Source organism: Danaus plexippus, assembly GCF_018135715.1.
Source record: "Danaus plexippus chromosome 16 unlocalized genomic scaffold, MEX_DaPlex mxdp_31, whole genome shotgun sequence".
NCBI lineage: Eukaryota > Metazoa > Arthropoda > Insecta > Lepidoptera > Nymphalidae > Danaus > Danaus plexippus.
In genome coordinates, this window is record NW_026869852.1 from 3052715 (window position 1) to 3067649 (window position 14935).

General features: G+C 31.5%; 1 protein-coding gene across 1 annotated transcript; it reads right to left on the reverse strand.

Annotated features, from left to right (window-relative positions):
- Positions 1-4555: 4555 nt before the first annotated feature.
- Positions 4556-14721, reverse strand: LOC116771928 (zwei Ig domain protein zig-8-like). Its single transcript, XM_032663936.2, has 8 exons — positions 14496-14721; positions 7440-7531; positions 6871-7145; positions 6462-6539; positions 6311-6394; positions 6018-6152; positions 5471-5684; positions 4556-5240 (listed from the first exon to the last, which is right to left on the reverse strand). Exons 2-8 carry the CDS (start codon positions 7498-7500, stop codon positions 5137-5139), a joined length of 951 nt encoding a protein of 316 aa, XP_032519827.1. The 5' UTR covers positions 7501-7531; positions 14496-14721; the 3' UTR covers positions 4556-5136.
- Positions 14722-14935: the final 214 nt, after the last annotated feature.

The window sequence follows — 14935 nt, forward strand, 5'->3', positions numbered from 1 at the left end:
ATGTGTCGTGACTGTCACTTCTCAGTGTGATGGATGGCTGCGGGCTGCCGTCAGATCATCTCTAAATGTACAAAAATAATTATTATATTTATATCTTCGTCCTTTAGCTTCCTTGTATTTATAATGGATCTAGTACTAAACCAGTATGAACGAAGTTATTTTATTTTAAAATCCAAATTTTCCACAATGATGACAGCTGGAAGATTGTTCTTAATTCTTATTTGAAGTCAAAAATGTGCTGCTAAATGTATGTTACATTAATTTCACGTTTAATAAAAAAATATGGCAAAAGCTTAGAAAAAAATATAAATATAGATTATTTAATGTAAACTGAAGTCATAAGACGCAATAGATACACAAAATTTTGTATTCAGATACAACCATTGACGTGGTCTGCCTTCTTACCACATATGTGTGTCCGCGTCTGAAGGCTCTTTATAAAGATACGCGCTCCAAAACTAAGTGATTATAAAAAGCAATAATAATTAATTTTACACACTGAAATTACGGGCTCTTGTTTTAAAAAACTTAGCATATTATTTTTTTAATCAAGTTTTACATTCAGATATAGTTTTAAAAACTCGTTATAAATTCAACCAACACAAAGTTTTATAAAATGCTGCTTGCTTTAAAACCGAAAACATCGTAAAACAAATAGGGTCAAAAAAAACTTTACTTGTTATTTTAACATTTAAATATATCCTCATTTCAGAGACCAGTTCAGTATTCAAAGAGCTGTTATCAGTTGTGTATTCTCGTTCAATAGGACCGTTATTATGAGAAGCCCATGACGTTATGTTTGAGTGTTGACGCAGTTTTGTATCTTGAGTGAATACTTATATATCCCCCGTGATAGATATAACAGAATTAAGTTTTCAAATAAAGGTTACATCCACTAATGAGACGTAGATCAGTCAATGAAAGAATTGTTGGTCACATACAGAATAACAACTGTGTAATGTGTTCTATAAAAATCTGAACAATGTGTTTCTTCTTTACAGTCAGCGCGGAGCTTATTAAAGAAAGGCAAACCAAATTTTCGTATTCAAAGAAAAACTTAAGACATTTTCAACTAAACGTATAATAATTAATATTCATTTCATCATCATTCTTCGTAAATTATTATTATTAATTCTAAACTTTTAAAATATGGAATGTTTTATATTGAAACGTGTGTCTTGAGTCTTATTTAACCAGCAGTTCGTACGCCCGTTAATGAATTAATTAAATTATTAATTAACGGGCGTACAAAAGAATATTAATACCAAACGTAATTTCAAGTGATTCAATAAAAGTAAGCCAAATCAAATTCCATTTCATTTACTCAAAGTCCACATTGCTGATATTGTAAAATTACATATTTATAGTGAATATAATAAATTATGAAGTGTTTAGGATACGGCTCTTTTTTCTTTATAACGGAAACATGCAGGTAATAAAATAGGCGAGGTTAAGTATTTTCCAAGTTTCGTGCATATTTCAAGGTCGCCCGTTTTAATGAGTCACAATTTGATTTAAATAAAATTGTAATTAACACACAGTTTGATGATTCATTTTACAACTCTGTATTAATTTATTCTACTTAACATTTTAATTTTTGTGCTTTAACATGAAAACTGACTTTTTTTTCTCGTGATTTTATAATTTAATGTATATTTATTAAATTACCCAGATTAAATGCATCATTGATAACTTTTAAGAAAATTGAAATAATCCTATTTGAAAATGTTTTTTATACATAGTACTATTGAATGTTATGTAAAAAATAAGGGTAAGTGAATTTTATTACTTTAGCTGATTTTGTTGAATTTCAATTTGAGCTTAAATTCTTTATAATTGTATACAACATAATTATAAAATGAAGCTGCGCAGTTTTTGATAAATGTTAGATCATAATATCAGAGCTTATTACAAGTTGACTGTTCCTCATTCAATAACCTACATCAACGCTATAACGTGTGAGGACGTGCCGACGCATGCTCGGGCTTAACGTAACACTCAGATATATCCATATTAAGATAATTAAACTTGAATTCTCTTTATATATTTTAATAGTAAAATAACTTTTGATAAACGTACGAGTGAGTTGGAACTATAAAATATAAAGATGTTATCCGTTTTTTTCTATCAACTGTATTCATTGAACAGTTTGGTCTTTCAAATTTCACACATTATTTAAGATATTATTTCGGTTATTCCGGGCTCTCCAACTAAAGAGCATATTTTAAAAAATAATAGAATATCATTAAATAATGATATGTTAAAAATCATTTTAAAACAATATAACATTAAAGAACCTTAGAAATTTTTAATCATTATGAAAATAAAGGTTCTCGATTTAAATTGCTAAATCGTACAAGCTATTGCTTGGGGATACAAAACAGTTTTCTAAATGTTTATTAGGAAGAGTTGTAATAACATCGATAATTTGAATTGGTAGTCCTTATAAACCTGCACTTGTCCTTAAAAATAAATAAGTATATGACATAATGAAATATTTCACATGTCTTTATTATTTAAACAATTATATAATAAAATTATTTCAATGGGCCGTTGAAGGTAACTAAGGGTTTTAAGAAGAGATGAAACAAAACTGGTTCGAAAATCGAATTGCTAAAGATATTGATTTCTTGTTAAAGACATCTCCAAAGTATCGCGATCTCGACCCGCTGCGTTTAATTAATTTGAATCACTATATGTGTTAGAAATGATCTTACGGCACACAACATTAACGTTTGCAACAAAATTATATTTGAAGAAACTGGTGTTGCATATGAAGCATGGCGGAGACTCCACAGATGCAAAATAAAATGATATCCATTCATCACAAGTTACCACTGGTTTACTTTAATTAATAAATTAACAAAATAATTGTTTCCATAAAACTTATAGTGATATCATTTGATTGAGATAAAATAATGAGATATTTTTCAATTCTATTCTCAGTATTACAAGTAAGGATAGTTAATAATTATACGTCCCGTCTCTAATTATTATTTTCTATTATTTTTTGTTCTTTTTTTTTGCGAATATATTTTTCTTAGTTTTGTTCTATACAAGAAAACTTTTTTTGGAGAAAATTGAAGACAAGATATTCTTAAATTTAGAATTTTCCTAATACAGATTTAATTTGCTTCAAATGGAAAGTGTTTAACATGGGTAGTAAAGTCGCATCGTGTCGAACAGAAGCTTTCAACATCATTAAACACTCAACAGTCACAAATGTTGACTGGCGCTATGGAACAGCCGTCTGTAGTCTACTACAGAACAGGAATAATAAAAGAGAAAATGTTTTAATGAATTTATAACTAAAAGTGACTTTGTAAGCTTTTGCGATTTAATTACTATTATAGGTAAAGTATTACGTCGCTTCAAAACGTCAAAAAATTCTTCAAATCTTTAATTTCCTATAAAAAGTCAAGGGGAACATTATTCAACTAATAATATATATTCAAGTTGTGGATGTTTACAACATTGCTTAAAGTACTCGGTATCGTCATTAGCCGAGGGTTTATTTTCAGTCATTCATCATGTACTTGACCCTGTTCCTGTAATATTTATATTATGAGCCACTTTATATTTTTATTACTTGTTACATAAAGTTACATTAATTTCATCAGCATTATGAACATTTCTGCTTATTTTTCATGAAATTAACCTTTCTTATCTGTCTAAAAATTGTTGTTCTTTATTTAAATATATCCGAAAAATATCAGTTTCATTTAAATGTAAATTTATATGTACTAATTTGGTCCTTATATTACACCATGGGATCTTGGGCATACATCATGGGCTTTCGCGAGTTTTATTCATTTAAATGAAACTGATACTTTCGGATATACTACGCGTGCTTTATTTTTACGGTTACTTTTCAACAACCGTGCTCACGGGCAGGAATTCTCTCGTAACCGAAACATCGGGAGTAGTTTTAACAGAAAATTAAGCACGGGTAGTATATCTGAAAAATATTAGTTTCACTTATATAACACCCCCTTAGAGACACATATCATCTTTATTGGTATTGATTCGATTTCTTAAAGATCTCTTGGTCTTATACTGATTTCGTGACCCACGGGATACCTCAGGGTAATGAACTTTCGATAAATAAAATAGTTTTGAAAATTAGCCTAAAATTTATTTACTAAAAGCGTAACAAGTGTATGATCGAAATAAAATTATTTGTTCTTTCTTGAGTCAGTTAAAGAGCAACATAAGTTACTCATTAAAACATAACCTTAATGGGTAAGAAAGTTCCGTCACAATTGGTTCCCCGGTTCTAAGGATTCGTCTGAGTAAAGAGACAGACTGCGATAAATTTTTAAAATGCTATTTTGAAGCATAAATTAACTTTTCTTAACGTTAAGCGCATAACTGCTAATTTGAAATAACAAACAGACAATTCAATTATTTTTTACAAGATGAGTACATTAAGGCTAATCTACTAACTATCTAGAAGAACCAAGTGCAATAAAATATAAAGAGGGCCAATTATATATCTGTATAAAAGTGATTGTTGGTACGCATATAACATATGAGTAAGAAAATGAAACATCAATTTAACAGAATTATTATTTATTTGTTTGCGGAATGTTATAATACATTATATTTCAGTTCCGTAACTGTATAGATTACAAATTGAAGACATCGATATTTTACAGTCACCAAGTGTGAAATATTTACAAAAAAACAGTTATTTTGAGCCGACTTTTTAATGACCTTGAAGAAAACTATCCAATAACGGTATGTTTAATGTAACTAGTTTCTTAGTTTAACTATATTAATAAAATTTTGTACAATAATGAGAATAGTATCATAGGTTGATTTGCTTTGAGCAATTAGTTTTAATATACAATCTAGATAGCTAATAAATAATTTTAAATTAGGGAGGGTTTATGATGACGTGAGGAAATGTTCTTAGTTCTATATACACACATTCTGTGACACCGGGACGAACGCGCTCACCTCCTCCTATTGAGACAACTCAGTAAACTTTGCGCTTATTTACTACGGCACCGACATCTATCCACTCAATAACAAATAAAAAACTTAAATTTCCCAATAAATTTTGTAAAAGAACAACGTTATAATAAAATAAATATGAATCATCAACGATCCAGCTATCGTAGAGACGGATGTCTATGTGGCGAGGCGAGACACGAAAAAAATAACAATGTAGAGTAACACGAGGCTCTGAGGGTGACCGGACGCGTTACGACTCAGGGTCGCTGCCATTTTGTCACCTGAGAAAACATAAAACTAATGAGATCACACATTGTCTGAGTGTATGATAAACATATTAAAAACAAAACAGTGATTGACATGATCTCTACTATTGTGTGCGTCATCGCAACTGTTTTGAAAGAATGTTAAATATATGACACAATTTCAAAACTGGTGATCCATCTGGCACATATCATTTTTTAAGAAGTAAAGTGTTTCAGCTAAGTCGGATGCATATCTTTTAACTCACTGCCTTCAGACACATATACGTATATATGAGCGGGTTCAGTGTTTGCGGCGCGGCAGGAGTAGTTCCCAGAGTGTGCGGGGCCGGCGGCACGGATGGCCAGGGCGGATTGAGTGCGAGCCCCCGGAGCCGTGGACACCGTCACACCACGAGTCGCGTCGTAGTTGATCATACGGGCGTTGTGGTACCAGAAAACGTACTGTGGTGGAACTGGGCTCTGACAGAGGACGCATTCAATATACAGGACAGTTATATTTCAGGATATATAATTTTTATATATTCGTTTTACTAGTTTATATATTTTTCCACACTCTTAACAAAACGAAACAAAGTCATAACGATACAAAATATTAATAGTAAGAAATCCTATGTGTATTACGGCACGACTATTTAGCGATGACTGATTTGTATAACAGAGAGTCATGAATTTTTATTTTTTTAACATTTTGTATCCCAAACATCGATTTAGAGAGCATAACCTTTTCAGCATTGACGTAACCACAATAACCCTTATCCCCGTCGGGTGTAATTTAAAGAAGATTTATGATACCTTTTCAATAATGCAGACAAGATTAATGGTCGATCCCGCATCAACGTGATACTCGTCCGCTCCAAGTATGAAGGCTTCAGGGACAACTATGTGGAGGTGAACCAGACGAGACAAAGTCCCGGACCCCGTGGATACCTGCATGTCAACTCACTTATAATAGATGAAATTTTGAAAAACTTATACGATACAAAATAATGAAATGTCCTAACAACCAGTGAATTAGTTTTGAAATACTATTAGTGTCGCTTGTGTTCGAAAATCAAGCCTCGATGTATATATATCCACTATGTTACCTGGCACTCGTACGTTCCATTGTCTCGCTTTTGTACATATTTAATTTGTAAGATCCAGTCGTCTGAACCTTCACTGTGAAGTACCTGTGTAATGTAATCAATATTAAAACAGTTTTTAAGTGTTTGAAACATTTTAATATATAAAAAATACCTGGAATCTTTCGTCATTCGTGTACATAAATACACCAGAGCTAATGATATGCCAGTCACGGCGGCGAACCCAGGACACCTGAAGATAAAGGATATTAATATACAAGACATTAAAATTAATTCTGGTCACAAAATGGCGAAAAAAAAAATTTTAATACAGCATAGTGCTGTCCTATAATTTATTAATATATAATTATTTTTTTGACTATAATTAATAAACCATTATTACAATATAGTAAATGTGATTTTGACAAACAAAATGAATCGTTGCTATTACTATAAACCCATTTACAATTTGAATTTCCGAAGTGACCTGGTAATTTGGCAAAAAACATTGGTTTATTACACACACTTTATTACAATTAAACACTGCTTTATTACAATGTTTATGCTATAAAACATTTTCTTACACCAAGTTCACCAAGATTGCGCACAGGACAGTGAAGGAAAGCGACTCCTCCGAGCTGAACCATGATGTCCTCTTGGGTGTTATTGATGGTGGGCTCCCGTCTTAACGCTTCTAGGGAGGAGTACCAGAGATCTCTCCACGCGGGAACTCCAGCCGCTTCGGCCTCGGCCTGTGCCGCCGCGTCGATGTCTGCCTGAGACATCTCCGTGTGTGTGAAGGGTCCATCTGGATTTATATCTACAGCGGCCGCCTCGCCCGCCGTGCGCCGCGACCGCTCTATGACACGCGAATAGATCATAACATTAAAATACCTTCATAATGTAATACTTATAGAAAATTATTTTCAAGTATTCACTCAATCTTTTAATAAGATATAACGTCGAACTTAGATGAGTGGACGAAAATAAAGTATGATATAAAAGTACTTCACTGAGAAGAACTAAAATACTGAGTTGGCAACATTTTTGCAACTAACAACATTATAAGTCAATTATATATAGGCATATATATATTGGAAGTGTTTGTAACATAAATTAGTGCACTTTGTATGTATGTTTGTCAGTATAATACCGGAGGTGCCGGCGGCGGCGAGGAGCGCGGCGAGTAACGTCAGGACGAGCGCGGCCGCCATCCGCCGCCGCTACTCGATACTGTTATACAACCTGCATAAAACAATCATTATTATTAACAGATATAATATTATTACGTATTAAATACTTTAAAATTTATGATATGAATACCTTTTTCAATTGATATAAAAATTAAAGGTCTAAGGATTACGAGCAAATACTTAAGTCATAATAGTGATTTATAGGTATAAAATATTATAAAAAAGAAATTAACTATCCATTTATCTAACAGTGAAACTGAAATTTCATACATTTGCATTCACCGTAAAATTTTATTAGAGTGGCATTTATTTGTCATAACAATCTTATTACTTGGTTGAGTGTTTAAAACATTTTATGTTTCAAACGGCCCCTGTGTGTGTAAGTCCATATAAACTCACACACAATATATATTTACATATATATGTTAAAGTATGTTAATTCTTCTTTTTAACCACTTAATAGCTCAGACGATTAAAATTAAAAACAAGTCCTTATAATTGTTTTTCTGACCTCAGTGGCTCTAAGTAGGTACACAAACAAATATCAAAAGGCAGTTCTAAGAGAAACGTCACGATGGAGAGGATAAAAGGTTCTTTAAAACTAGTTACCAAAAAATTCTCGGCTATTTTTTAAATTTTGTTTTTAAAAGTAAATTATATCTAGGAATGTATTTTATATACGTGCCGACGAGATCTAATAAATTTAAAGTGGCTAAAAGCTTTCTGAGAAGAAGCCGACGGACGATATACCAGTAAAAGGCTTTGCAATACATTCCTTTCACTCAGATAATAAATATAATTAAATTATAGTTTACTATCTGTCAGATTTAATTTTATAATAAAACAGGTCGAAGCTCCATTTTCATTATTTAATGTGTAATTTTATTACAATTGAAAATACTCAAACTGTTGTTAATTTATTTAATTCATTACAGTATTTAGTGTTTTAAAGCTAATTAGTGAAAGACGGAATAAGTCACAGGTAAAAGCTCGCTTCATTTTGAACGAACGAACGCTAATTGTTAATTAGCATATGAAGGGACTCACGCCAGCATCACGCACGAATTCTCATTACCCTGTGCATAGAACATGACTATGGAAACGTGCCTTCAAATTAGTGATGCGATTATTAGATTACATTGCACTCATTAGATTGTCGCGATAATTTCATAATATTAGATAAGTTTACTAACGACTCCCTTAATAATCAAACTTTATGCTTTTATATTACGTTATATTATAAAAATGTTTTAAAATAAACAAATGATAAATATAAAACAGCATCTAGTATCACTTTTGACGTTTTCATATTTTTCCCAAAAATACCTATTACATCACTTTAATATAACGTTTTACATACCTTTAAGTAATATATCTTTTATTTTCATAGAAAAATTAAAGCATAAAAACTAACAATACTTTCTTAATGTTTAAAATGTTGCAAAACAATAAAAATGTTACGAAAATTAAATATTAATGAATCATTAACGCACCGAGGCGACGGCACGCAAAGATCACGATCACAAAAGAATTATAATAACCAAGCACGGCATATATCATGATCCCGTTACGATGGAGTTCAATTAACGTATTGATTAGTTCTACAGCGACGGCGGTCGGCGGTAGACAGGAGGCTAGAAACAAATAAATACTGACTAAAGGGACATTGGAAAACTTGAAACAGCAATGTGACGCAGATATTAATGAAGAACGGTGACGTAACATGACAAAAACTCGGAGTCTGTCTAAATAAATACGAGAAATAACAGTATCATGACATATCCTTCCAGGCAGCTCCGAATTAGCGTTAAAGTAACAGCTTTGTAGCAGCATATTACTTAGAAAGTTAATTCCAACTAAATCACTAGAAACAAGAAAATCTATAGAGTATTAAATACTCATTTCTTTCTCATCATCCACAAAATAAGGACTGAAGAATAATAAAAATACGTACAATAAGCGTTGTAGATAATTTGATTTTTGGGGCTTATTTACTTAATTCTAATGTCTATTAAATTTTTTGTTTGCTTTTTTTCATGATTAAATTATGGACATATTATAAAAAATAATATTTTCGAAAACTTTTTGTTCGTTTTATTCGACCGACTCATAATTTATGTTAACAAAAGCTGCTTCCAATATGTTCAAAGAGCTACCCGTGGCACTGATATTTAATTTTTACAAAACTTTTAACTGTCAGAACCGGCAGTCAGCTCGCTCGCTGTATATATTTAAGTTACAGTAAAGATTTCAAAATAAGAAATGTTCTTTATAAAAAAAAAAACAACAAAACGTAACATCTACTGAAGAACCCAATAAAATAAGTAGATTTAATTGTTATTAACAATGTTACTATTGCTATAGGAAATGTATTTCCTTTCATTGATGATAGTTGGTCCAATCATTATTTAGGAATTGGTTTTCTAACAATCCACCCACATAAAGACAAAATAAGATTTGTGGAAGCGCTATTGCTTATCCTTAAATATATTTTTTCTGACCATTTTTTTTTTATTACGTAATAGGAAATAAAAGAGAACCGTAAAATGACTTCAGACAGTTTGCTTGTTAAACCAGACGTTTATATAAAACTTCTTAACCTTAATAAAATATATTTCTTAAATACAACTAACTAAATATATAACAATTTTTGAGTAGACCTCAAATACATTCAGAATGCAATCGACAATCAACTACAGACAGGTCCCGTCTCTATTAATATTCCGAAATACAGAATACGCTTTAGTTTACATATGAACACAAATTTTTACCTTTATTTTTTTGAAAATATCACAAAAGTGGTATATTTTGCAAACTAAACAACTCAAAAGACAGTTTTAAAATTAAAAATCTTTATCATTTTTTTTTAATGTGAAACGTTGCAAACGAGCAGACGGCCTACTTGGTGGGAAGTAGTCACCGTCGCCCATGGACATCTGCAACATCTCTTCTGCGGATGCGTTGCCAACCTTGGTTGTTTAGGAAGAGGGGGATGTGGGAATTAGGAAATGGTAGCAAAGGATGGGAACCTGAAAAGGGCAACCGGCTCTCTCACTCATCGGGCGAAAAGCAGGCTTTTTAGATTACTTCAAGCCGATCTTCTGTAAGAGGGTGGTACTTCCCCGATCGAGCCAGCCCATGTTTGATCTGCAGTTATTTGATCACAGCTAGGCTCTACCACTTTAGAAATTTTACAATAATACAACTTGTTATTATACTTCTTATATATCATTAACCATATATAAATTCAAAACTCTCTTATTTTCTAACTTCTCGTATTTCCTGATACTGTCATTTACAATATAAAAGGTAATTTTGAAAATAGTATATATGTATACAAAAGGATTAATAGGTGCCATATAACTGTGCAAACTAAAAGTTCTAAACACTGTTATATTTGTGTATACCATATGAAGCACAGGTTCATTCTAACGTAATGAACTTTGGTTTAAAATTTAATAACACTAACACGATTACTTGATTCCTGAATCTAAATTGATAAAACGTATCATCAACACGAAGCCCCTGAGACAAGTAGAAGAGCACACATCGATCCGCGAATCTCAATATGACTCTCACCATTGACAGTCAATAAAAAGCGTTAACAGTCAGCCTTGACATGCCGAAGACGTTCGATCGATTCGGGTCTGGTACCGAGGTCCTCGATATATGATTAGTCGAGAGACTTTTGGGACGCCAGCCGGCATCATATCGTGAGAATAATCTTTACTTATAATAACTACTGGCTAAATTCGAATGTACTCTTTCCAGAATCTTCGATTGGAATTACGATAACTTATTCTAAGTTAAATCCAATAAGACAAAATTATTCAGTCACCACAGAACAGTGAAATGGACATGTGGTCCCACATTTCCTTATAAACTTGTCAAAGAATATAGGATCCTAAGTCTCGATATCTTAAAAGGCACTTAATTTGGGAATCCCATAGCTCATCAGATTAAGCCAGTAAACAGGAAATTAGATGTACCAAATAAAACGACGCAGTAGCTAACTCCGAGCAAATATTTTTAGTATATCAAGCGCGACCAAACATGGAGAACGGCTCTCATCTCTGGTCTGATGCGGTTTCTTCTCCAAACCTTCGCGTTCTGTAATAAACTCTATGCTTAAGTTGATCTACGGGACTATCAGTTTATTTTTATATATATAGTTATTGACAGTATGGAATTCTTTAAGAAGGCAATGGACAGATATTTTAAGCGTCCGCAACACACAAGCGATACAGTTGTATTGACAGTAGACTATGGTAACCATCCAGGCTCAGACGGTTAGTACGTCTTATGCACTGGCCATGTTACAAAAAATGTGCACGAATTCGCTCTAATAATAATAGCTTTAATAAAACTCGTCCTCCTCAGGTTTTTCGTGAGTTGCAAAACAAGTTCTTTCAGATGTCAATAGTACAGACTATTTCATTATTGGTTCATAAAAAAATAATAATAATGTAACCTACACAACGTCATTTGAAATAAATTATTTGTAAATGCATATACGATGCCCTCAGATATAAGCTTGAATATAATGATATTAGACGTCGCAATCCTATTAGGAGAGCAGCGCCACGCGTTGTGCTGCAGGAGGCTAATGTTCCAAAACATCACACCCCCGAGGCACCGTTCTCATTCCCTATAATAGAATTTTATATGCAGACATTATCATTTACCTAAGCTTATAAAAATGTATTCTTATTGTTCCTTTATATGTTTTTTATCACATCACCGGAGTTTCACTACGGAAATTACGTAAATTCATTTTCCATTTGGTGCATATTGCATTTACTGATACAATTTTAATAGAGTATTGCAATGAATATTTTACGTGAACAATATACAAGATATTACATTGCAGGCTCTACTCCGTAGTTCTTGGTGATAATAATTCTGTTATTAACCATTATAAAGTGACCCAATTTTAAATTTGGGCCATCGAAGTCCTCGTGAAGTTTGATTTAAGTTTGTGTATTTGCGAAAACTAAGCAGAAGTTAATATTTTTAAAACAAAGTTTTATTTTCTAGAAATTTACAATTAGCAATTAAAAGTTTTCAAAGGACTTTTACCATTATTTTAAAATAAATGTAGGTGTGTGAAATTACCTTGTATACTGTTTTATTACAACACTACAGAATCTTAAAATGATGTAACATAAATTAATATAAAAAGACAGTCGTTGTCTTATTCTGGCAGACATTATTTGAAATGTGGAAAGAATTAAATGAAAGAAAATATTTTTTTGAAGAAACAATATAAAAGCTCGATGTGATCGTAAGCTTCAATTAATCAAAGTCAAGGTTTAGTTATTTACTTATCAATTTTTTTATATATATTTTGATGGGGTACATTATATCTATTTCTTCAATCAATATTTTTAAAATGAAGTGAAATATTAAATTTATTTAATTTTAATTATTTATTACGAGTTATTATGCTATTAAACAGTGTCTACTGTAAAAATATTACAAGATTATATTCGTTAGTGAATTTACGAGTTAATTAAATTGAAAGAAAAATAAAAAGTATGACAAGTATTTCGGATTTAGGGGCAAGAAACCAGAATAAATATAAGATATAAATAATAAAGAGTCCGCGTAACGATTCTCAACGCTCACATGTAACATTTTCACCGACCACTTGAGTTAAATAAAGAAGTTTACAATAATTTTGATGTCAGCTGTCAAAACTTACCCTTATGTCATCAGTAGTATTCAAATTTAATAGTTTCTGTTTCGTTACTTTAAAAAAAAATACATATTCATTTATTATTAAGACACAGAAATCTTTAACAATAAGCGTGTTATGTGTGATATCATCATAAATAGGTTTTTAATTTACTAATAGAACATTAATTTGATAAGCAAGTTTTTCTAAAAAGTCCACACATTTATTATTTTTATCAAGATTGCATTTCATTCTTTTATGAAATTATTTAATTCTCCTACTTGTTTAATAAAGATTCCTGTAACATTTAAAGACGATAATTAAGCGTGTTTATAATTTGCATATCTGTGAGTCGAATAAAGGAAGTAACCCTCATGAAGGGCTGGATGGTACAGAGCATTTGTATGTAAATGAGTTTAATGTAAGAAATATTCTCTGAACAGAAAGCACATCGTTTACTAGGCTTGGTAATATTGATTCGTTTTTAATTTATAAGTAACACTCATAATTCCATTTCTTGTATATTTCTAATACAAAAGATTAATTCAATTGGCGATATAATTAAAACTATATGCCATATTTTTCGTGATATAATAAATCCTATCTACACGGCTATGCAGATAGTATGAGAACTAAGGATATGATTATTAAATTACTTCTTTGTAAGAGTGTTTTTAGTTGTGATGAATACTGATAATACAGAGTATTCTAGCGTAAAATGAAAAATATAGTTTAGATAGCACATATAGCGAATAATAATAATGTAAAAACATGCAAATAAGAACATTTATATTTTAATATAAAGAGTTCAGTTTTCCTTGATATGTATCTTGCAGAGAGCATGTTCAAGTGAAGTGATAAATCGTGATAGTAGTATTATTCCTTGTCGTATCACTCACATAGAGGAGACAATTTGATATCACAGATCTTATTATGACATGCGCGTTCTTGTTCGGAGCCAGACACGGAATGATACTCTGATTGTACAACCTTTAAAAAATACGAAGTAAATGTAATGAAAAAGGGTTGTTTTTGAGAAGGCTAATTTAAAAAAATCATTTTTCATATAATTATTAATTTAATTCAAACTTCTCTGTGCACTAATTGATTAATTAATTAATGCCTAAAAGGAAAAAAGAATTGTTAATTTAAAAGTCCTAGTCCTGATATATAAACTCACACTCGGAGAACTAGAGGTATAATTTACAATTCGTTTGATATATATAAATTTAAATACAAATCTTTAAATATCATAAGTATAAGTTTGATAATATTTCACTATTGAATATTTTAAACTAAGCAATTGATAAAAAGATATCCTCACACGTGAAAAACTTACATTAATATTTTGACAGATACCATACATGTATCCGAGGATTTGATATTTTTTAGAAGTTAAACGTTAGAATGCATAGTATCAAATGTCGCTAACATATGTACATATGGCATCACTCGTCCCACTTAACGTCACTTTACTCACACGTTAGAACGTCACGCACAACGTGATTACTATTCGTATGAACGTAACGACCCGACTCACTCGTGAAGTCCGACCAGTCCGACGAATCAACCTCGACTGACGCCGACGAGAGCGCGACGAAAGCCGAAAACACCCGAACGCTCTTTTGAAATTATACGCCGAGAGCTATCGAGCTTTTTGTCGCGTGTGAGCTTTGAATAAAAGCTATATAACATTTCAAATATAGCTCTTTAATATAAAATAATTTAATGAATATTTACGGCTAGTTGGTTTGTATCTAAAAATTTTCAATAAAATAC

Coding starts and splice junctions, on each gene's coding strand:
- LOC116771928 (XM_032663936.2), bottom strand. CDS start 7,500: ATGGCGGCCGCGCTCGTCCTGACGTTACTCGCCGCGCTCCTCGCCGCC. Junction 7,146..7,439: donor CGCCGCCGCCGGCACCTCCG/GTATTATACTGA, acceptor CGCGTGTCATAG/AGCGGTCGCGGCGCACGGCG. Junction 6,395..6,461: donor CGAATGACGAAAGATTCCAG/GTATTTTTTATA, acceptor TACATTACACAG/GTACTTCACAGTGAAGGTTC.